Source organism: Pan troglodytes, chromosome 1, assembly GCF_028858775.2.
Source record: "Pan troglodytes isolate AG18354 chromosome 1, NHGRI_mPanTro3-v2.0_pri, whole genome shotgun sequence".
In the NCBI taxonomy this organism is placed as follows: domain Eukaryota; kingdom Metazoa; phylum Chordata; class Mammalia; order Primates; family Hominidae; genus Pan; species Pan troglodytes.
The window spans coordinates 156,524,659-156,549,206 of record NC_072398.2 but is presented as its reverse complement, the minus strand read 5'-3'; the positions used below and the strand labels follow the sequence as shown (position 1 = coordinate 156,549,206).

The window sequence follows — 24,548 nt, the reverse complement described above, 5'->3', positions numbered from 1 at the left end:
CTAAACATTATATTCATTCTACAGTGTTTCTTGATGGCTAGGCATTGTGCCCTGTTCTCTAAACATAATAATGAATAAGATATTTATTGCTGTTAAGCTACTATCATCTTCATTCATTTATTCAATAAATGTTACTGAGTCCTATATACCAGAATTTATATGAGTTCCAGTTAAATAACACTTTTAGTGCCTATGTTTTTTAATTGTTTACTATTATTCAACTTCTATTTTAGATTCAGGGGGTACATGTGCAGGTTCATGGGTATATTGTGATGCTCAGGTTTGGGTTATGGATCTCATCACCAGGCAGTGAGCATAGTACCCAATAGGTAGTTTTTCAACTTGCCCCTCTCTCTCCCTTCCTCCTCTAGTAGTCTGCAGTGTCTATTGTTCTCATCTTTATGTCCATGTGTACCCAAAGTTTAGTTCCCACTTATAGGTGAGAACATGTGTTATTTGGTTTTCTGGTCCTGCATTAATTCCCCTTGGATAATGACCACTACTGTCCACAATAGCAAAGACATGGAATCAACTTAGGTGCACATCAACAGAGGATTGGATAAAGAAAATGTGGTACATATACACCATAGAATACTATATGGCCATAAAAAGAACAAAATAATGTCCATTGCAGCAACATGGATGTAGCTGGAGGCCATTATCCTAAGGGAAATAATGCATACCTTTTGAATACCTATTAATAGCCAAGTACTGTGCTAGGCACAGAAGATACAATGGTGAAAAGACACAGTCCCTGACCTCAAGGCATTTATGATCTATATGCACAGGCAGACAAATAAAGAGGCAATTAAGTATAATACATGTTATGATAGTACAGGTTGTTATGGAAGTACATAGGAAGGGTACCCAGGAAAAGTCAATCAAAGATAAGATCTAAATGACAGTAGATGTTACGAAGGAAAAAGAGGTAGGGGAGAACATTCCAGGCAAAAGGAATCGCATTTTAGAATTAACAACTGAACCATAAAATGCAGTGAAAAAAACTAGGCATTCACATATTTCTTATTTATTCATTTACCAATTTTCATTGAAAAAAATAACACCAGATTATTTTTGGTTTATTATCACTTACATAAAATAGTCAGTACATTTTGACAAATGAATACATGAATGAGGTTATCACATGTTGTGCTGAATGCCTGTTCTGTAGCTTTTCACTGGTCTATCACTTTTGAGAAACAACATAGACAATCTCCATTCATGTCTTTTCTTTTCTTGATAAAGTATCGACAAACAAGGGAGAAGTTGAATCCACAAATTGACACTATGTTTATATAGACTCTGCAGCTGACTCACAATACTGGGTTTAACTCTTGTTTTTCAGGATAATGAGAGTGCAAGCTATGCTCTAGAATTATGTTGTTTCATATGAAAGCCACTTACCATGACTATTTAAATTTATATTAAATAAAATTAAACAAATTAAAAACTCAATTTATCAGTCACACTAGCCACATTTTAAGTGCTCTGTAACTTTATGCTATCATATTTAACAACATATAACTTTTTTTTTTTTTTGAGACGGAGTCTTGCTCTGTCGCCCAGGCTGGAGTGCAGTGGCACGATCTCGACTCACTGCAACCTCTGCCTCCCAGGTTCAAGTGATTTTCCTGCCTCGAGTAGCTGGGACTACAGGCGCCAGCCACCACGTCCAGCTAATTTTTTGTGTTTTTAGTAGAGATGCGGTTTCACCGTGTTAGCCAGGATGGTCTCAATCTCCTGACCTCGTGATCTGCCGCCTCAGCCTCCCAAAGTGCTGGGATTACAAGAACATTTTTATCAATGTAAAAAGTTCTATTGGATACTCATACTCTAGATCTAGGTTATTATTTCTACTAAACTATTGATAAATATTTCAGGAGAGTGTTGAGAAATAATAGTTGCTCAATAAATAGTTATTAATATTTTTAAATTTAGCTTTATTCTCCTTTAATGGCAAAGTCTCATTCTTTAAAGTAGAAACCAACATTTACATAAATCCTCTAACATATTTTTTGTAGCAATCAAGGTAAAAATTTGATTAATGGGCTGACAATCTCCTTCCTGCATCTGTAATACCAGAAAATTTCCCAGATGTTAGTGTAGCATGGCTGCTTAGGCAAGACTGACAAAACAATCTCAAGGTGACAAATTTCAATTTCATGACCCCCTCATGTTACATTGCCCACTTTCTGGTGGAGGCACTAATGAGTAGCATCACTGCCAAGAGTGCTTAAAGCAAAGGGGAGGAGATGCCAAGACTTTGCAGAATCTACTTTGAATAATGAAGAATTAAATATCATTCATCTTAAACTGATTTTCCAGACACACTGCCAAGAAGCAAACAAGTAACTCTATATTTTTGATACCAGAATCTAAAAGAATTTCAAAGGGGGATGGTTGGCACCTGCATCTGAGTTTAACTCATTTTATGACTAGTCCCTCCCCACCCATTAGACTATGCACAACTATTTTAAATGTGCTCACCATACTGGCTTATGTACTTATAGCTACACCAGCTCAACAATATCCAAATGATCATAAGGTAACAAAGTAGAGTTAGAAGATCAGTGATTGCTAAGCACCAGTTTGTTTGCTTATTGATTTACCTCATTCCAGAAATAATTTAAAAATAGTCAAGAGTGGCCCAGCATGGTGCCTCACGCCTGTAATCCCAGCACTTTGGGAGGCCAAGGCAGGAGGATCATGAGGTCAGGAGGTCGAGATCATCCTGCTAACACAGTGAAATCCCATCTCTACTAAAAATACAAAAAAATTAGCTGGGGGTGGTGGCATGTGCCTGTAGTCCCAGCTATTTGGGAGGCTGAGGCAGGAGAATCACTTGAACCCGGGAGGCAGAGGCTGCAGTGAGCCCAGATCACGCCACTGCACTCCAGCCTGGGTGACACAGTGAGACTCTGTCTCGAGAAAAAAAAAAAAAAAGTCAAGAGTAACCAGTGAAAGTACTCCAAAATGCCTAATTTTTTGTGACACAGAAGACACATTTGATAAGTAGTGACATATTTGATAAGAACACAATCTAAACAACAAAAAAAATGAGTGGCTATATTTACCTCTGAAATTAGTAACATGTTTTATAAAATGAGAAAACCTAATTCTGGTGCAGATGTATTGATAACCCTCACACACATGCTGTTGAGAGTATAAATTTAGTACAACTGTTAGAATAATTGTTGTACCGAAGTCTTTAAAGTAGTTATGCCTTTGGCACATCATCTTCTCTCCTCAAAATATCATAAATGAATAATCTATGAAATCTGGCAACTCATGTTGAAAAGATATTCTTTGAAGTGTTTACACCCAAATTTGGAAAAACCTAAAATTGGGAAATGATTAAAAACTAAATGCAGAGTCATTAAAATATGTTAACATAAAGTGTTAATAACATGAGAAAATGCTTCATTGCTTAGATTAATTCTTTTATATTTAGAAAAAACAATTACATAATTGTATATTGACATAAGGTCAATGATGTAAAGTATAAGAAATATGTGAAATATTTTAACAATGGTTTCTTCTAAATGATAACATTTATTCCTTCTAATTCTCTTAATTTTTTAAACTTCTACAAGGAAGAAGTATTAATTTACAATTGGCAAAATTAGGTAATCATTCAGAATAATCCATAAAGTGTTGATCAAATCACATTGCATATAATTTCACTAGGCCTACTGAAAGTGTATGGATAAACAGAATTTGATGGGAGTAAATTTTGGTAGAGTAGAGGTAGTAGTTGTGGCTTATATCTCAAAAGTCATTAAGATATAGACAGATGCTTACAATACCACAATCTAAAAGACAGGCAGCAGCAATGTCCTGGAACTTTATCCTTTCACTGATGCAGAGCAATTTTTGTGAGGAATAGACAGGGCATCATGTGTTGATTACAGAGTATTTTTATTATAATGTGTGCTAAAGAGAGCATGGATTTTGAAACAAAAGACTGCACCAAACATTAGTTATATGTAAAATGTTTATAAATTAAAAACTAGCTCCACACATAACAACAACAACAACACCTACTTTGCATGGTGGTTAGGAGGATTAAAGGAGTTTATGTAGTTATCTACCATGATGCCTGATACAAAATGCATTCAGTAAAAGTAGCTACAAGCTTGGTTTCTAAGGGAGTATAGAAATCATTAGTTGCAGAACAGGAAATATTTAGCAATCAGGAATCTACAGTGAAGTTCTAAGAATCACAAAACAGTGATGCAGACTTTGAGATGAGCGATATTCAGAAATCCATGCAGGCAGGCAACACGACAGACTTCAATCAATGAGTATTGTTAGCTAAAATAAAGATTTGAAGTGTCCAACAGAGTTTTAAAAATAATAACTACTTTATAAATATTAAAAATTAAAATCCCAACAACTTTGTAACCAGTAATAGGATTTAAGCTTTAAAAAATTTACTTTGCTCAAGTGATACAGGTGCTATGAGAAGTGCAAATTTCAGTGTCATTCCATGTTTACTACATACAACATAAGCTCTTTAGCCTGGGATTTATGGCATTATACAGTCTTGTTTAATCTGCCTTTCAATCTTTACTTCTTATAATATCATGTACATACCCTATACTTCAGACAAACAAAACTACTTGCTCCTTGCATATTCCTTCACTCCTTATAAATGCCCTGTACTATTTATTGAGTCTGAAACCAAATGAATAAAGATAAATTTGTAGTATCAAATTATCCATCACTTTCTTTAGACAATTGGGGGAAAAAAGCCTAGAGGTCTCTTTGAATGTCTGCTGATGTTGCTCAGGTTGATTTTTAATGCCTTTTTGTGTGTGTGTGTCTTCATTTGTTGCTTGAAATAAACATGTGAATTTCAAAACTGACATGACCATTTGGTTTGCAGCGGCTGCGGCAGCAGACATGGCTTACCACCACATCAGACCTCCCATTGGCTATTCCATTCCCAAGCCCATATCATCTCTGCTGATACGAGGGTGGAACGCATGTCCTGAAGTGAGTAATTTTTATTTCCTCTTAGAAAATGTGTTATGGTCAAAATCTGTCACAAATAGTATAACTCCAAAGTCTACTTTCAGTGTGTATTTTAAGACTGTCAAGGCGGGAAGACTGATTTGCCTTCTGCTCTTTAGTCTCTAATTGCCTCAAGAAGTCTGAGTATCTCATATTTCTTAGCTGCTGCTTTCTGATTTTGAAACGTTTCTCACAACTGATTAGTAAAAGAGAGACCAGGGTATGACAGATGACTCACAGTCTCATCTCAGCTGCAATTTTTATTAACTACGCGTGAGCCACACTTAGTCATTTTCTGAAGCAAGAAATTTGGCACAAGATGGATTTGTGTTGGCTTTTAAACATGAGGCAGGCCTCAGAATAGGTGTTCTTCAGTAGCACTGGCTCACGTAGGAGGCAGAAGACCTGGGTCCTAATCCCTCTCTAACTTTCTGAGTTGACAGTATTATGATGTGGTTAGCAGCATAGACTTCGAATTCAAATGGAGTGATCAATGTTATGGAAGGGATATTTAAACAGTAAAATAAATTTTTAAATACGGTCATAGGTCTAAAAGAATAGAGAGGGAATAGTCATATTATCACAGAAGGAAATTCCAAACAATCCGCCTGCAAGAAAGGATTCTTAAGTGTGCAGACAGGTTATGTCTGCTTTGTTCTCAGAGATCCACTGAGGAGATTGCACAACTTCTTTCCTAGTAACACAGTTCAGTCCAGTGTCTAGTAATCCTTCTGCCAGTATATTTTGTTGTCTATTAAAATCCTTGTGTTTTGATATCAATCAATTGATTCCATTGCTCAGAGTGGAGAGTATTAGTTTGCATTCTTTACAATGGAGGACCTCATACGTAAAGACCTAATGGTTCTTATTTTTCCATCCTAAACCATCCTAGTTATTGTCCTCTTAAATTATAACTTTGTTTCTGATCCTTCCTAGGCACTTTATAGCTCTTCAACAAGAGAATAAAGTGAGGCTGTTATTATTTCAGGAAATATCTCACTCAGGAGAAATAAAATAAGCCCCAGTCCAGATGTTTGAAAAGAGAATGCAAATTTTCCATTCTTTTCCTAAAGGCAAAATCCAGACCAAGTCATTACCTAGTCTCATCTGTGTACACAGAAACTCTTAAGAAGAAAAATGAAGATTGTTTTGGGATGTGGATTGAGTATCTCAGAAGATAACCTCTTATCCTGGCCATTCAACCTGATGTGTTACATGTTTATTTGTTTAGAATCTTCCATCACTACCAAAATGTTAGCTCCATGAAAGCAGTGCTTTTTGTTTATTTTGTTCACTGCTATAACACTAACATCTAAAGCTGGATGCTCAAGAATGTTTATTGAGTAAATGAATGAATACCAGTATTGCCTATCAGTGCCTTCAATCTCTGCATCTGAATTTTGATGTCCAGAAAATTTCATCTTGAAAATTACATCACATAAAATAGTTTAGGAAAACATTTTCTTGTATTTCAGTGTGAACTTCAGGCATATTTTCTCAGAAAAAGTATGTCAAGCACCTATTCTAGAATTTCCTTCTCTCTGTGGGATGTGAGCTATTGAGAGATGACAACGTGCTAGCAGCCCTCACTCACTCTCGGGGCCTCCTTGGCCTCGTCGTCCACTCTGGCCACACATGAGGAACTCTTCAGCCCCCAGCTGCACCGTGGGAACCCCTCTCTGGGCTGGCCGAGGCCGGAGCCCACTCCCTCAGCTTGCGGGGAGGTGTGGAGGGAGAGGCGCAGGAGGGAACCAGCTGGCGCTCGCGTGCCAGCATGAGTTCTGGGTGGGTGCAGGCCCCATACTCGGAGTGGCCGGTGGGCGCCACTCCTGGCACTGAGGGGCTTAGCACCCGGGCCAGCAGCTGCAGAGGGTGGGCCAGGTCCCGCAACACTGCCGGCCCACCCACACCGTGCTCAAATTCTCACCAGGCCTCAGCTGCCTCCCCACACGGCAGGGCTTGGGACTTGCAGCCCTCCATGCCCGAGTCCCCCCCTAACCGTGGGCTCCTGCGTGGCCCGAGCCTCTCCTATGGGCACTGCCCCCTGCTCCACGGCACCGGGTCCCACTGACCGCCCAAAGGCTGAGGAGTGCAGGTGCGTGGTGCAGGACTGGTGGGCAGCTCTGCCCACGGCCCTGGCCCTGTATCCACTAGGCAAAGCCAGCTGGGCTCCTGTGTGGGGTGGGGTCTTGGAGAACTTTTATGTCTATCTAGAGGATTGTAAATGCACCAATCAGCACTCTGTGTCTAGCTCAGGGACTATAAACACACCAATCAGCACCCTGTCAAAACGGACCAATCAGCTCTCTGTAAAATGGACCACTCAGCAGGATGTGGGTGGGGCCAGATAAGGGAATAACAGCAGGGGGCCCAAGCCAGCAGCAGCAGTAAGCCACTCTGGTCATCTTCTGTATTGTGGAAGGTATGATTTTTGCTCTTACCAGTAAGTCTTGCTGATGTTCACTCTTTGGTCCATGCTGTGTTTATGAGCTGTAACACTAACCCCGAAGGTCTGCAGCTTCACTCCTGAAGTCAGCGAGACCACGAACCCACCAGAAGGAAGAAACTCCGGACATATCTGAACATCTGAAGGAACAAACTCCGGACACGCCATCTTTAAGAAGTGTAACACTCGCTGCGTGGGTGTGCGGCTTCATTCTTGAAGTAAGCGAGACCAAGAACCCACCAATTCTGGACACACTATGACAAAGTTTACCATCAAATAACAATCAACGGAATCCCTTTTTCTTTGATGAAGTGTCTCTTCATAATTATAGATAACAGGCATGTGGAATTTCTAATATCAATGTAAAGATAGGTCATTGGCAGGTTCTAAAAGCATTTTTTGGGTAGGATGGATGTCTCAAGCAAAGAGTTGGGAAATGACAAACAGAAATTGGAATATGGCCAAAGGATACTGTTAAAAAAAAAAGAAAGGATAAAAATCGATTGCTTAGCAGAAAAGTTGTACTGTTAAGAAGTGAAGTTTGTCAGCACGGAGTCTTTGTTCTGCTGATGAGATGAAGAGGGGAAGATGAAGAAAAAGCATATTAGGAAAGCAAAGTCTTCAGCTGACTTGAGATATGTGGGTCTGCCAGTCTGTTGAGCCTGGCTTGGCTCTGGTAACCACCTCAGGATACTGAAGTTGAGCTGCTTCTGTATGTGACTCAGTTGAGTCTTTCTTAATTGTCCAGTAAGGTCTTCATCATGTTAGCAAGCTGAGTGGCAAAGAAAAGGGAACAATGGGCTGTTTTTCATTCTTTCCTTCAACAATTATTTGTTGAGTTCCTACTGTATACCTCCTAGGATAGGGGAAAGGGATTCAATAGAGATGTAAACTCTTAAATGGAGTTTAAGACCTGCTAGTTATATGGAGATTGATTGAATAAACATATTAATAATTCTATAGTTACCTGCCAAGATTAAGAAAGACAAAACTCTGTGAGACTATATACTAAAACAATACTACTCGCAAGTTGGGGGACAAAGACAGAATGCAGGTTAGTGAAGGCTTCCCAAAAAGAGTAACACTTGAGCTGAGACCATAAACAGTAGTTTTCTGAAAGAAGGCGGCTTGGTGAGAAAGAAAAACAGTCTAAGCAACCAGAACATATGAAAATTCATTAGGAGAACAGATACAAGGGAAAGACTAGTAGCAGTTGCAACATTGTAGCCATGGAGAGGTTAAATCTCTGTGTCAGGCATTATTTGAAACAAGTTCATCTTTAGATGGAGGACGCTAACATCATGCTATTCTGGTCATTACTTTCTAGGTTATCAACTGTGCTTCTCATTTTTTCTTGCATATCTGTCTTTACTTCATTCCTTGAATTTGAAGCACAGTATTTTCTCCAGGATGTCTTCTTAGTCAAAACTCATAAACTAGAACATTGAGGAGAGTAAGAAGAACAGTCTATTGAAGATGGGAGAAGGTTGGAAAACAGTAAGAGGTAGAAAAAAGCCTGATACTAGATAGTGACAGATTTTGGAAACTGGAACAGGAAATTTGGACGTGAAATTATGGCAATTACATTTTTTTCTCTAAAGGAGTGAAAAGATAAAAGTAATTTTTTAGGAAGTTCATCTGAGTTTGATACAAAGGATTTATTTACTTTAAAAATTGCAGTTCCTACAGTAAGGCAAACATTGAATTATCTTGTAATGCTCATTGGAATAGCTAAGCATTGATTCTTAATACGTGGGCTGCAAACTATGTATTCCAGATTACCCTGGAAAGTTTGTTGAAATGAAGATTCTGGGGCCCTAACCTAAGTTTACTGAATGAAAATCTCTGAGATGGAGCCTGAAACTCCACATTTTAACAAGCGCCCCAGGTGATTTGTGCCCAACAAAGATAAAAAACGAATGGGTTGAAACTCAAGCAAAAGACAATGAAGTTGGAGCAGCCAGCTGGACTGCTGTTTGAGTAATCCAGTTGATTACAACACACAGACTACAATGGTTACCATGGAGATTCAAGGGCAAGGGTAAACCTGAGAACTATTTCAAAGGAAACATCATAAAGAGGTAAAAGACTGGATTTCAGAAATGGAAGAGAGAAAAGAGACCAGGAGAACTAGGATTGCTGCCTCCTGAGAGTCAGATAGTGACCAAGAGTACTCATTAGGACTCTAGATAATCAGGGATATTCTTGGCAGTGAGAGCAGAGAGAACAAAGCTAAAGGTGCTGAAGTAAGGTGACAGCGCTTTAAAGAAGAAGAAAAAAAAAAAAAGGAAAAAGAAAGATAGCTACCAAGAAAAAAAGTGACCTGGTCTACAAATATGAAGAAACTGTCGATTAGGGTGGAATAAACTTATCATGCAAGAAGTTGGCATAGATACTTGTCTCACCTTAAAGGTGCTTTAAAAATAAAGTGGGATCAGGCAAGGCAGATAGGAGTTAAGCTCAAGCAGAGATAATGAACAAAAATACCAGAGGAATTAGGATTAAAAGCAATAAAGTCTTGAATGTTGGCGAGAAAAGATGAAGAAGAGAGGTAAGAAGTTTAGGAATTTTCAAAATAAGAAACTTAAGTCATTTCCTAGCAATTCTGAATAGGAAGGGAAACAAAAGAGGCGGGGTATGTAGGCAATATTTATGTTGTTCTAATCTTATAAGGTTTATAAAGCTTATTTATTATTATTATTCTACCAAATGCAGATATAAAGATGTATAGACCTAGACAGGTGTAGAGATAGGAGAAGAGGAGGTTTGTTTCCCTTTTAACCTTTTTGTTCCCCTACTAAAAAATGTAAAATATTATAATATTCTAAACTGTGAAGGTATGCTTCAAATATTTTTTACAGTGGTCTCAATAAATTATTTGAATATATCTTTATTTTTCAAATAAGCATGGCTTTGAATGAGACATGTTTGTTCTCTTGCTGTTTTTAATATTTATATTCACATTTAATTCCAGTGTATAAGGAGGAGTTCTCACTCCAAACAACAGTGGCATGCGAAACCCAAGAGATCAGACCTTGAAAGCTATGCACTAATAGGTTATTTAGTTTTCAAAATCTTAAATTAATAACAATTGGCAATAAAGCTCATTAAAATTCCTTTTGTTCAGGATCCATTGTGTCGATCTTCAAGCCCTGTTCTTCTAAAATGATTGAAGCTGAGATCTCCACCTAGTGGATATATAGGATTTTGCAGATCTTTATGGGAACAGCCAACTATCCCTGGAAATCCTTAATTTTTTTCTCTTAGAGAAATAACAAGTTTTAAATACTTCTACTTAAATCTAGGATAATTGTCAACAGGACAATTGCAAATGTATGAAACATACCAATATGCATATCAGTTAGACTACAGTTAACAAAGCTGAATTTTTATTTTCATACTATAATTAGGAAAACAGATCAAACACAAATATGAATATATAATTATCCATGTAGAAAGCAATATTGTAATACCACTAATTGAGATATGTATAATAATTTACATAAAATAAACATCAAATGTAAATCTGCTCAAATACTCTTCTTATGTAGTTTTTCATTTGTTTAAGCCTTTTTTTTTCAATGTTTGCTTGCTTTTGCAAGACTTGGCAAAACTTTTCTTACTTGTTTTTTCATTCCTTAGAGAAGCATACTCAGTTAATTGTGTCAGACGTATCCTATGACTCCATCTTTGATTTTTGTCATATATTCAACTCTTTGGTTTTATTTTATTGATAACAAAGAGTTACTGAGGACGTTGTTGTCCTCCAAAATGATGCACTTGTAATGCATGCAAAGGCTAGTGGGTGTTTGTCCTCTTGAAGAAAGCTAAAGTAGAAAAGGATTATTATTTGAGTTATTTTGTTCACTTTATTCTGTTTCTAAAGGTGATGTAGTAGCATATTCAGCAGATGGTGGATACAGTACAGGTTTTGGAGCAGAGTTTTCTGCTTCATTTATTCTGCTAGGAACTAAAAACACCTCATTTTCTGCCTCAAAACTGTCTTTTAACCCTGGTAAGAAGGAAAGCGCTTCATGTGTCTCCACTGTCATTGCGCCTTCTTTATGTGCACTATCTTTATCTGGTTGAATATTTTGAACTTCTCTAAAATTATGTACATTACTGTTAATTTCAGGATCTACTTCACTGCAAAGTATTCTATTTTGGGTTTCATGGGAACTTGTGATACTTAAATCTTTAGCTGTAATGGTCTCCTCGGCAGAGCTTGCATCATGTAATATATGTTTTTCACTTGTTCCATTTTCCCAAGTTTGCTGCCTTTCTTTTGTGATGCCTTTTAAGGTCATTTGTGAGATCTGAGTTAACATACTAGAATCTGTCTTGCTTTCATCAAGCATATTTTTCTCTTCTTCCCCTACTATTTTTATCTCTAGTGCTTCAGTGCCGTCATTTCTGGGCAATGCATTTGTGCTGTCAATTCCTTTTTCGCTACTATTGGTTAGGTGCCAAATGGCTTGACTACTAACAGGAGAAGTACTGATATCCTTGGGAAGTTCTATTCTATTTTGGTATGGAATTGAATTTGTCTTCATAAATGATAGGTTGTTCGTGGATTGTGTTTGGGGAATGAGAGAGGAATCATAAGTTTCTGTTTTTGAAAGTTTTTTTTCTACATCATTTTCTTCCTTATCCATAATACAATTTTCCACAATTTGATGTGGTATTTGGGGTTTTGTCATTAATGTTTTTTCTTTATTTTCAAGCTGTGCATGACTTGAATTTTGCTCTCTGTGTTGTAAGGCTTCATTTTGGTCTAAAGTGTATTCCTTGTTGTAGCTGTCAGTCTTGTGAGCATCTAAAAGTTGTGTTTGATTCCTCGGGGACAAAGAAAACTGATTTAACTCACTGGTCTTTGATACATTCTGTCCCATGTGCTCAGTGGACTCCGTTGTCCCTTGGTCAGTAGCCCCCCTGGAATGTTGGAATGGTAAAACATCACTTCCTGTATTTTCCCAAGTAGTTGGTAAATAACTAAGCACTTTTGATTCAAGCTGAGTTGCATCTTCCATTTGCTCAGTTGAGAATTGAGAATGTGAGTGCCTGTGCTCAGCATCAGTGGGTGTAGGTTGAGGCAATTTTAATGTGTTTCCATCAGGAATGTGGCCAGCTGAGTAACAGCTGCTTTCTATAGAGCTCTGGTTGACTACAGACAAGTTGTTAGCACTGAGCAGGGGGGCACGTTTAGTGTTTCGTTGGTAATATGGGGTCTGCTTTGAGTCATGTTTCAGAGGCAGCCTCTTTGAAGTGAGTCTAACATAGTTGCTACTCTCTGACTGTTGAAGAAAATCTGCAGAAGACACAGTATTTATTTTGGCTTTTGTCTCAGAAGTTTTGGATAATTTCTTAGGAGGCAACAATACCTGTTTGCATTGCTTTGGGAGACCTGACAAGGATTTTTCTGGATGGACTCTGACTTTTCTAAAAGGATGTAAATTTAATTTTAAGTTTTGTCCTTTAATTTTCCCTTTGAGGTCAGACTGAGGGGTTCTCTTCCTTTTCAGAACCCATGAATTAGTAAACCATTTTTCTCCTTTATTTCTCTCCCCAGTGTTGCTAAATTTTTTAACATCCAACTTAGTCAGTTGGTTACTTTGATTTTTCTGTCGTTTCCAAGGGGTTGATATTTTGGGTGACATCATCAACCTATTTATTTCTACTAAATCAGGATCATGGAAGCTAACCCTCTTTGGGGAATATGCTTTCTTGGTTTTTGTTGATAATCCTGATAAATCTATGTTGTCCTCACTCATAAGAAATTTTTCTATTGCACTGTTAATTTGGATTTGCTCTTTCTCAGGCTTTGAGTGTTGTCTACGATTTGGCTTCTTTTCTTTCATGTAATCTTCAAATTGCTCACAGGGCACATATTTACAGATAAGAGAATTGTTTGGCTGAAAATACCTAGGTTTGCTCTGTTTTAACAGTCCACAAGGATCATCATATTTTGATCTATGTTTTTGTACGATCTTTTGTACATAGTGTTCCTCAGGCTCACAAGGCTTGGATGATGAGCTTGTAATAAAATGTCTTTGCCTATGAGGGTGTAAGCCATTGTCTTCTTTTTCTATTGGAGGCTGCCATGATTCATTTGTTAAATGCTTCTCAAGACTTTCTCCTGCCAAGGCTGAAGCGGGTGTTGCATATCTTCTAAATATGTCACTGCTGATATCTGTGGAACAATAAACGCAAGAATTTAGCACTTAGCAGAGTTTTATTACCCCAACCAAACAGATGCGTAGAAACCTTATGAAAAGTATAAAACTGAGTCCTCTGATAATTGTAGTCCTTCACTATTTCCTAATTTGTAACCAAACCTACAAAGGACATTTGTCAGTCCCATATGTTTTGCAATGACACTCTTTATGGTCACACTGCAGTCAGTTGTGATGCTGACTTAAAAGTTGTGGAGTTAGAAATATAAATGTTATTTATAGTCATATATCTTTAGTTGTTGGTTAGGTTAGCTTTAAATATGAATAATATGTAAATCCTTTGTAAATGGCTATAGTAATTTTTTCCTGAATTCATTTCCCATTTGCAACTTAAATATTGGGCAGAACATGGGTGCAATATTGAGTAATGTTCAGGTTTCAGATAATCAATAATAAGATAATAATTTGACAACGAAAGGGAAATACTTGCAATACTATTGACTCAATGAAAGCAGAGACCATATCTGTTTTATTTCCCATAACTTAATAAAATGTTCATTAAATATTTGTTAAATAAATAGGTATTTTGAAATATAGCCAGGTTTGTGTGGCAGCAGTCTTTACCTGGGACTTTTAAACTGGTACAGATTAATATAATATTTAATCTTATTAATCTTCTAACTTCTTCTGCTAGCTTCTTTTAAATGTCTGCCTGCAAATTCCTCTTTATGTTACAATCTTTCATTTACTAAAGGAAAACAGTACATGATGAACCATTCAGAAAGGAAGCTTCCTTTGACTGTTTGGGGATAGACCATATCTACAGCCCTGTAGGCACATGTGGAAGAAGGAAACTTGTACTGGCTTCTCCTTAATGTCTGCCTCTAATCTCCTTTTACACATTAAATAATATTAATAACAAAAATAATAGTAATACCATTAATTGAGCACATGCTAAGAGCTAGGCATTGTGCTCATAATGTACATTCATCATCTCTTTTAATATTCACAAGAGACGTGATCCATTGGACAGATCCTACTGTCTTATAACTTTTACAGATGAAGGAATGAGCTTTAAAGAAGTTGAATGCTTTCCCGTAGTCACACATCAGCTAAGTGTTGAAACCAAGAATTGAACCCAAGTCTATCTGACATTAAACGACCCTATTGTCTTAACCACAATGCATCTAAAATTTAAAATTATTTATTAGTATACTTTCTATTGTTTCATGAAATTTTTTCATCCAGAGGATGAAGTTTTTTATTCCATGAGAAAAAAGGAAATCTTAACTGCAAAACATCTTAACCGCAAAAGTCCTAACAGTACTATTGCTATTTAAAAGGCTAATTTTTTTTTTTTTCATTTTCAACATTGTTAGGTGTTAGGCCTCAAAATTAACTTTTAGTAGACAGGAGATGTACTCTCAGCTCCTAAGGGTGGGGATACTCCATCTCCAATTTTCCCCAAGAGGTAAACTAAGTTCCAGACTAGCATCTAATTCCAATCTAAGATCTGCCGTCAACATTCTGGGTGACCTTGGAGAAGCTGCTTGTTCTCTGTGTATTAGAAGGTTGGACTAGATGGGAGCTTTATGTAAATAAACAAATTATGTTGGGGAAAGAATCTGTAGCCTTTGTCAGAGTCTCAGAGAGTTCTGTGACTCAAAGATAAACTTAAGAACTATTAGTGTAGATCTAAAGTCCTCTCTACGCTGAAAAGTCTATAATTCTTTTTCCAAGTCAGAAGTCATAATCACAGTGGCAATTTTTCTTCACCGATTTCTGTTCTGGAGCAGATGTGACCTTGGCTGTTTTCTCCTCAAATACCTACCCTCTCTAGTTCTGGTACAATGCCTGGCATAGAGCAGAATTTCTGGTATTTCTTAAAAGTATTCATGTTAATCTGACAGACCAGTGTTCTCAGTGTGAAAACAACAGACTGGGTTTTAAATGGTTAAGAGAGCACATCCCCTTCAGTTATAGGAGTTTCCCACAGAGAAGTTCAGGCATTGGACAAAGTTAAAAGATGAAATGAAAGATCTGCCTAAGGTATGATTCTAATGAAAGGGTAAGTGCTTATTTCTTTATAAAATAAAGCCAGTCTGACCTGGTTTCTATGGCATATGTTTCTTTCCTCAGCCATCCCTCTGTTGTGTGAAATCATCAACCCCCAGACACTGGTAAGAACTGGAGTGTGGGAATGCAATGGAATAAACTCACATCCTACCTTATAACATACGTGAAATAATATATGGTTTTATTCTTATCCAGTCGCCCCAAAATGCATCCTTAGGGCCAGACCCCTGTGGTAAGAATTTCTTGATACAGCACCTCTGTCATTCATACTCTTAGAGAAAGCTCTGCTTGTTGTGAACCAATTCAAATAAATGACAGGAACCTCTTTACAGAGCAGCTGTCAACATTTTCACTGCTGAGCCTGAATGCGTAGCCTTACTATTCAGGAAAAAAAAGGAAGACGTTTAATTCATTGCCTTCACCTAAATATTGACATCGCCCCTGTACAGTGGGTAGATGTCACGGCCAGATTCACTTGGCTCCCAGCGTGGGACGATGAATTAAGTCCTGACTTTCCCTGGACTGGGAAGTTATCATCCCTGACAGCTCAGCAAGCAAAGTACGTTTCTTGACATCATTCCTGAAATGAATCACTAGCATTAGAGGGCCCATTCTTCTAACATGTCATGCTCTGGGAAGGTTGCTTACTGCAGAATTGGCATTAGAGCTCGAAGGATGTTGGAATAAAAGCTGATACTAGCTATCCCATAGATCTTAACAGCACTATTGCTATTTAAAAGGCTACTTTTTTCTTTTTTTAACATTGTTAGGTGTTGGGCCTCAAAATTTACTTTTAGCAGTCAGGAGATGCACTCTCAGCTCCTAAAAGTAAGAACACTTCATCTCCACCTCAGCACCCCCCCCCCACACACAGTATTTTTAGAAAAGGAATAGACTAGTGCTATAGTGATTTTTATAGTATTTCCTGTTGAGGAAATTAAAGGAGGGAGGCTCCCTCCTTCAAAAAGAATTAAACAGAGTGGGATTTTCTAAAACAAGACAAACTCACCTTCTGTTCTTATTATATGGTGTTGCAGAGTTTGAGGCTGGACTTCTCCAGGCTCAAGATTCCATAGCTTTTGAACTTTCCTTGGATTATATGTTGTAAGTAAGCCTGCTTCATTAAAAGCTGTCGTATTTCCAGGAGGCTCTGAACATTCCGAATGCAGCAATCTACCATCCTGGCAAAATAAAGTGCTGCCTACCCCACGGTCTTTCTTTTTCAGGTTTCTAAATGATCCGTCAAGGGTTGCAGACTCAGAGGCCGATGTTGCTTGATGGCTATTTTCCTGTAAAAGTGGCATTTCTTTTCTGGACCCCACAATGGACATGACCTTTATCTCGTTTTCCTGAGTTAAGTGGCAGTTGCAGTATCCCTTAGTGTGGTAATTTCTTGCCTCATGAGCACACAGGGGTTCATCGAAGGTTCTGCAACAAAGGTTTTCTGATGTGTGTTCATTTGCTTTGCCTTGTTGGAGTTTCCAGTTAAATACAACTAAACCTAGGCAAGTGAGACCAACAGCTCCTGTGACAAATAGAGAAACCATTAAAAGATAACATCTTGGGAAGAAACACATAAGTCATCAAATGTAAAAACCACAAATATAAAGGTTAATGGCTTGAAAGATATCAGAATGGGTAGGAAGTCCTTCACCATTTGGAAAAATATCAGTCCAGACAGAGGCTACCATTGACATTGTTCTGCTTTCCAATTTGGATCTTTATACCTATTAAAAATTATAAGAAACAACACCATCTGGAATCTCTTTGGTAGAAAAAAAGGCTGTTTCATGAACTGAAACTCATTTAAGATAAAACAGTTCCTGCAGTAACATTATTTTTTCTGTCTACGTCACCTCCTTTTATGAACTCTCATAATAGAGTGAATGACGTCTAATCTCAGACTGCCTGGTACTGTCATTTCATGTTCTATGTAGTTTGTCTTCTGAATAAAATTGCAAGATCCAGTGTTTCTCAAACCCATATGCCGACTCTAACCTGTTTCTATTTCACTTTTTCCTGTCTTGACAAATGGCATCCTCAACCACCTAAATGTTCAAACCAATGTCCCTGAGTCATACCCTCATTATCTGTCTATCACAATGATTTCCCTTGTTTTTTCACCCTTATGAGGTGTATTATTCTGTTTATTCATTCATATGCTTGTTCGCAGACTGTCCTCCTCTGCTACAACTGAGCACTGTGAGGCAACACATCCTTTTAGTCCTGTTCAACATTCTATCCCCAGTGTCCACAACTCTGAGACAAAGGAGGCAGAAATATTTATTAAATATTCTTAAATCAACAGAAGAGATTCTGTTTATGAATTCTGATAATGAAATCATTGGTGATCTAATCTTATAAATCCTCAAGATGTGATTAGGAAGATATGGTGTCAGTACAGATTAAATAAAGAGATCTGTGCCCTAAACCCACATCTGCCTGAGGACAGTGCCCTTTTCTGGAAGTAAAGACAGCATTCCAGATTCTTTGACTGGCTACACCATGCCTAGTTTTATCCACTGGAGACAATATTAATGAAAACATATTTTTAAAACTTAAATGAAAAGGGAGGGTATCAGGTCATGATTGTTTCTTTTTTTTCTGTTAAAGATGAAGAGCAAACATGGAGAATAGCAGTTTCTGGTAAAATCCTCAAACCATTGTATAGTTTACCATATCTTGAACTCTTAAATCTATTTTAATTCATTTGCCAACAATACATTCTTGGAAAGTGCTATAACATATTGAAGCAATCTCTATTAAAGGCACATTTTTAAAGTTATAGCAAAATTATATAAATAATAATCCTTTTATTGACAGATAGATTCTAGAGTTTGAATTATCCCAAACAAGGATTTTGGTTTTAAAATGTTAAAGAATATATTAAAAAATTAAAAATTAGAACCACTCTTTAACTCATATGGGTAAGAAAACTCAAGATTCAAAGCTATGTTCTGACACTTTTCTTGGGTATTTTCTAATTCCTCTAACACTTATTTTTTTCTCCTTTCACAAATGAGGATAACTAATACTACCCAGGGATTAAATAATATATGTGACATGTTTAATACAGTGCTTTGATTCAGTGAATGTTCATTGTGATTTGTGATTATGATTACTGAGCTACCATTGTTTAGGTTTTGCATTGCTCTATTGGTTCCTGGAAGACTCACCTGTCAGGAACAAAAAAATCCAAAAAATAAATCATTATGATGATATTTTAAATGACTAGTGCAGTTAGTAGACCAAATAATGAAGGAACAAAAGGGCTAAGTTTTCTTTAAGACAAGAATCAGCCACTGAAATGAGAGTAAACATAATCTGATTATAGGATACAGTTTCTCCTCTAATTGTGTCTGAATGGCAGGGACCCACTCACTCCCCTGCTCTTGATACTAGATATATATCTGTATCCCATTACCAGTCAGGTATGGTCACTTTCCATTAGTGCAGAAAGCAAAAGCAGCAAATGAAGCTTGTAGGCAGGTGGAATGTGCTATTAAGAAGACGTTTGAATTTTCTTTGCCATGGGCATTGTTTCTATTTTTAAAAAGTGTTCTAACAATCTATCTGTGTTGGCAAGAGAAAAAGGGAAAATTAATGATAAGTTCTTATTGAAACATTAGAAACACATTACAGCTCCATAAAAACTTTTTATCTACCAGTTCATAGTGTAAGTGTCAAGATATTAGTGTTTGATGCCAAATAACCATTTATTAGTTTTAAATTTACAAATATAGCTATTTATATTCTTTGGAATTTTTATGACTTAGATATAGCTGAAGAAGAAAATGGTCTCATAGGCAAAATTATAGTTCTAAGTGTTTTTCCCACAATCTAGAAGTATAGATAACTCACCACACGTGTGCTTCAGAAAGAGTGGAATCTTAATGGAGCAAATTAACATCAAAAATCAGAGTATTTTTAAAGAAGAATCTCTTCTCAAAGCACTACAATTTAACAATTATTTGATGAAAGATATATTAGTATGATAATTCACACCAAAACTTAACATATATGTAATCATATTTATAATTTATCAGAATTTATTCATGTATATTAAGCTCCCAGTCATTTTGACAAAACTTTTGGAATCTTCTAGAATTTGTATTCATCTCAATACTAATAAAGAACTGTTAATGTAGCTAAATATATTTCTGAATACATATTTCTGAAAACAGATGTAAAAGTAACTAAAAGATACTAAAAATTGCTCTATTATAATATTTCCAAAACGATGTCCTCTAGAACACAAATTCAATGAAATCCTCTATGAAAAAAAGGGATCATGGCCAAATAAGTTCAAGAAATGCTCCATATCACACCTTGTTCTTAGAAATTTATAGTGCTTATTAGAAAATGAAAGGTTACGAGAAGTGCTGCAGTGAGTATACCTGTTTCACTTTGCTTAACTTAGTACCTTCTAAACCTATGTGAACCCCACCATCTATTGCCTATGTGTGCATCTGTGTGTTTTTATTGGAATATCTATTAATTATCCACCAGTGCTAGTATTCTAAGAAGCACATTTAAGGGAAACCTCTCTGCTGCCCTATCACGTATGTCTTTTATGGTAAATTATTTCTTAGCACATACAATTACTGACATAGTTACATGGTTTTTAAAAGAATTTATTTTCCTAACATTTGAATTTCCTTCCAAGTGAGTTGGATTACTGCTGATGGTAGTTCCATTGTCTGTACCTGATGCTGGTCTCCATCTATTCTGATTAAAAGTGTAATTGTCAGGAAGTAAAAATACAATCAATCAATTCACTAGATAACTGTTATAGAATAATGATTTATAGCACATATTTAAAATACGTCAGTCTTGGATGCCATTTGTTGGTCTCTGGTCTCTCTCTCTTTCTCTCCCCACCCCCTCATCACCATGGTTACCCACAGGTGCAGAGGATTTCACCATGCACTGAGAGCATAGAGGAAAACACACACATCGAGCTAGATAACTTAAGAAATCTCATGCATCTTTGGTCTTCAACTAATGACACTAAGTGTCATTTTATATTATTTATCCAGTGAGATGTAATGATAGCTGATGCATAGTTTCATAAATTTTAAATTACAAGAAATATATAAAGAATTGCATATTATCCTCCCCTTAGTTGGTCTGGGGAAGTATGGGCCAAGTTTACATAGAGTTGGACAAACAGAAATCTTAGAAGAATTCAAAGCCCCCCAACAGGAGGAAAACCAAGGCACAGAGAAGTTAGATAATGCGTCCAAAGTCACACAGCTAATAGCAGAGCCAGGATTCAAACCTAGGTAATCCAACTACAGAGCTCATTTATTTAACTACTATGCCGTACAAACACTGCAGACTAAGATATATGAGATTGCCATAATAGCATCTCTTCGTCCATCTGTGAAAGCCCTCTGACTCTTATTATACACCATGGAGAAGCATACAAATGTAAGTGCCTTGAGGAAAGAGTCTATGTCCCATCAGTTTTTAAATATCTATCTCCTAGGGTCATAACAAATGCACTAGTACTCTTTGGTGAAAGGATGATTGATGAAATATAGATGTTATTCCTGTATTATACACAAGGAAACTAAAGTCTAAATAGCAAGTTAACCTGTTCAAGATCACCAATGCTATTTATACCAGGGCTGGAGCCCTTGAATTCTGGTCCAGGGCCTTTCCTCTATGTTAGACAGCTTCCCTGAAACAGGAAATTCTTGCAACCTGTGCCAAATCAGCAACTTGTGCCAAATCAGCTAATATCCTCCCACATCTACTGGCAACCTCTCCTTTCCATAGCCCTGGCAACCAAGTGTCTGAGATAAGCATCACTTAGCATGCTGCAAAAATATGGACAAGAGAAGAGAAAAGAGGAGGGCACACTTCTCCCCGGCATACCTGCGAAGCCAAGGACAGTCAGCAGGGCCACATCTGGCCCTGGGAGGAGGGGACTTCTGTCCTTTAGAACCAGAGTGAAGTTGGGAGCTTTGGAATCACAGTTGGTCTCAGACAGCCTCAGCACACTCTGTGCAGCTGCCACAGCTGCGGTAGATGGCTGGCAATTTAGGTCCTTGGCATTCCTGAGCGTGTGAGCAGAAGACTTAATGTAGTTTCTTAAAAACCGAGCAAGGGGATGGAGATCACAAGTGCAGCTCCACTGGTTCTTATCTAAGCTCAGAAGGATTAACTGCTTCAGTGGAGTAAACACATCCGGCATGTGGGCTAACCTATTTCGGGAAAGGTCCACTTCCTGTAGTTGAGGCAGGGGCCGGAAGGCATCTTTCCCAATGTAGGAAATAAAATTGTTGGATAAATCCAGATACCTGAGACTGTGGAGATTCGTGCCTCCGAAAGAACTGTCTGTGAGATTAGTAATCTGATTCCCATCCAGCTGGAGCCGGGTCAGGCCGCTTGTGTTTCGGAACCAAGACCCTCGTAGGGTGCGGAGAGCATTATTGCTCAGCACCAGCACCTGCAGGCTGTGAAGCTTGCTGAAGGTGTGATCAGTGAGCGAAGAGCTGGATATTTGGTTGTGCTCCAGCAACAAGGTCCGCAACATCGTAAGGCCATGCAGGGCATCTTCCTGAACATCCTCGATACCATTTCTGCTTAGGGAGAGCAGGGCAAGATTAAACAAGAGAGACAGGTTTGTGCTCTCAATAGAGGAGAGATATCCATCGGTGATGATTAAAACCCTCGTGGTCATAGGGGCTGCTGTGGGGAAAAAAGCACAGACTAAATGCAGGATACACATGAGTGGGAGGGAGGGGGTATGGTGGAGAGCAGAGAATCAATATCCTCTGAGCAATCTTATCACCTGGGTAAAAACAATAAACAATACAAAAAATGAAAATGATTTTCTGATTTCTAAATTTGAGGGGAAGCTGGCTATATATCAAAATGATGGATTTTTATATTCTTTGCTGCTGTGACATGTTTGTTTGAGAAACATAAACCCATCTGTTACTTTAGATGTCAAAGTTAATTCATTGTTTCAGATTATCTTCATCGATGTTATTTTGAAGGTGTCTTTTCAGGCCCTCCCTCTGAGGCTATGTACTGACCTGATCTAGCCCTGCAGATCCAGGACAGAGTCAACTAAGAGCTGAGTCTGTGTCTGACCCCCATAGTCAGTGTTCCATAGCAATGTGTATTTATGCTGTGAAGTCAATCATCTTTTCTCCCAAACATAAAGGTGCGTGTTGGGATGGGGAGAGTGAGAAGGAGCATTGATTTCTGCTTTCTAGCCCCAGGCTTATAGTTGGCAACTTGGTAAGGATATATATTCAATCCAGACAACCCAAGTACCTGTCAGTGGGGTTCTCATTATAGTCTGGGCCATCTTGGCCTCCTGTCTAATATCTTTTCCCTCCAATGAAGTCCATCATGTGATGACAGGTGGTACTCAGGGCTTCCAACTGTTAAATCCCTTCACCGTAATCACCTCAGAGCTATCACTGCTCTGTCATTAGAAATCAAAGCATTTTAACTCAATAAAGATGTATTATAATCAGGAGTTATTGTAACACATCTTTATCATGCTAACATTGTTTTGACTGCAAATGACAGTGTCATAAGGATAGAGGAGTCCATTGTCACTGGGAGGTCTATAGGTGATATTAGAATAGTCAACCCCAGGGAAGCAAATCACAAATCCCTTAGGAAATTCAGACTGCATCGCGGAAACAAAGAGATTAAAAAATACGTAAAAGACAAAAGATTCTCAGAGTGCCTTCTTTTGGAAGAACTGTTCTCATCCCTGCAGCACAAGCAAGCTTAAATCCTGGTGATTTTTTCAGCATTTATGATTGATTATTTGGATTCTATTAATTCTGGCCAGTTCTGCATTTTGTTTCTCTCATCATTGTTTTAGATATGGGATGAAGGAGGTTTGTTTTCATGGGTCCCCAGTCCTTTAGGGATTTGCTGACTCTGAATGAGCAGGCTATTATTTCTGTCAATTACTTCTTGTCTAGGTCTAGACAGAAACCCCACTCACAATTCATCCATTTTATTCTCTGTATTTATGAAATCTAACTTCACAAATACGGTGTTCTGTAAATGAGAAGGGGGATATAGAGATGCAACAATGTAGATGAGAAATATTTGTTTCTTACAGACTTCAACTATCTCTGATCAGGAAAAATAAATGTAGTGAAGTCAAGAAATCCATTTTAGATGGTGAGAGTTTAGTGTTAAAGCATTTTCAATACTGATTAGAAACAATATACACATCAACTATCCATGAAAACTTCCCTGTCCTGTCAAGGATGGTGACAACATCTACCTCCTAATTATCAGAGTCGTGGGATATTAGAAATGGAAGAAATTATCCTCTTCCACTCTGTCGTAACTCAAGCTTGTTTATGGAAATTTTCCATTGGCAGAGCTTATAGCTTGTTTATCTCTTCTTGGATATCAGGATGTAAATCACATTCTCCTCAAATTTGTTAATAAAGTGTCTTATTAAATTGTTGACTTAAGCAAGCAATATGTAATGAATACAGGCAGTGTATCTTGTTAGCATTTCTACAGCTCATTTACCACCAATAAAAAAAGACCAGACTTTCAAAATGAGACGCACTTTGATAATAATCTGTTTCACTGGTACATCACTTAATCTTACTAATGCTGAACAATTGCAGTTCAGGTTTCTGATTCATTTATATTTCTTCCAGCTGGTGGTAGGGTTCAAATCTGCACAAAGTATGTACAAAGATATTAAAGTGATGTATTTGTTAAGTGTGTAGCTGGATAAAATGGTGATATTCTTTTGCAATAGCAAAATATCTCAGTTACCTCTGAAGGTCTTTAAATAGTTTTGATTGAGACCATCAGGAACAGGAAAATAA

The 24,548-nt window shown here is 37.6% G+C and overlaps 2 protein-coding genes across 10 annotated transcripts in view; one reads left to right on the top strand and one right to left on the bottom strand.

The window, feature by feature from the left end:
• The window catches only part of TNNI3K (TNNI3 interacting kinase), a 304,916-nt gene that overhangs the window by 220,200 nt on the left and 60,168 nt on the right, over window positions 1–24,548 (top strand). For 7 of the 8 annotated variants that reach the window (NM_001204797.2, XM_009459335.5, XM_054659350.2 and 4 more), the window contains one exon: window positions 4,889–4,998. In NM_001204797.2, the coding sequence (NP_001191726.2) occupies window positions 4,889–4,998 (110 nt within the window). Of the gene's footprint in view, window positions 1–4,888; window positions 4,999–6,089; window positions 6,282–24,548 lie in introns of those variants that run through there. The other variant, XM_054658654.2, reaches the window with a different exon arrangement.
• Window positions 11,236–24,548, bottom strand: part of LRRC53 (leucine rich repeat containing 53) — a 42,400-nt gene continuing 29,087 nt past the window's right edge. For both annotated transcript variants that reach the window (XM_009423522.5, XM_063800369.1), the window contains 3 exons: window positions 21,595–22,410; window positions 16,721–17,236; window positions 11,236–13,652 (listed from right to left, as the gene is read on the bottom strand). In XM_009423522.5, the coding sequence (XP_009421797.1) occupies window positions 11,332–13,652; window positions 16,721–17,236; window positions 21,595–22,410 (3,653 nt within the window). In that variant the 3' untranslated portion in view covers window positions 11,236–11,331. The remainder of the gene's footprint in view (window positions 13,653–16,720; window positions 17,237–21,594; window positions 22,411–24,548) is intronic.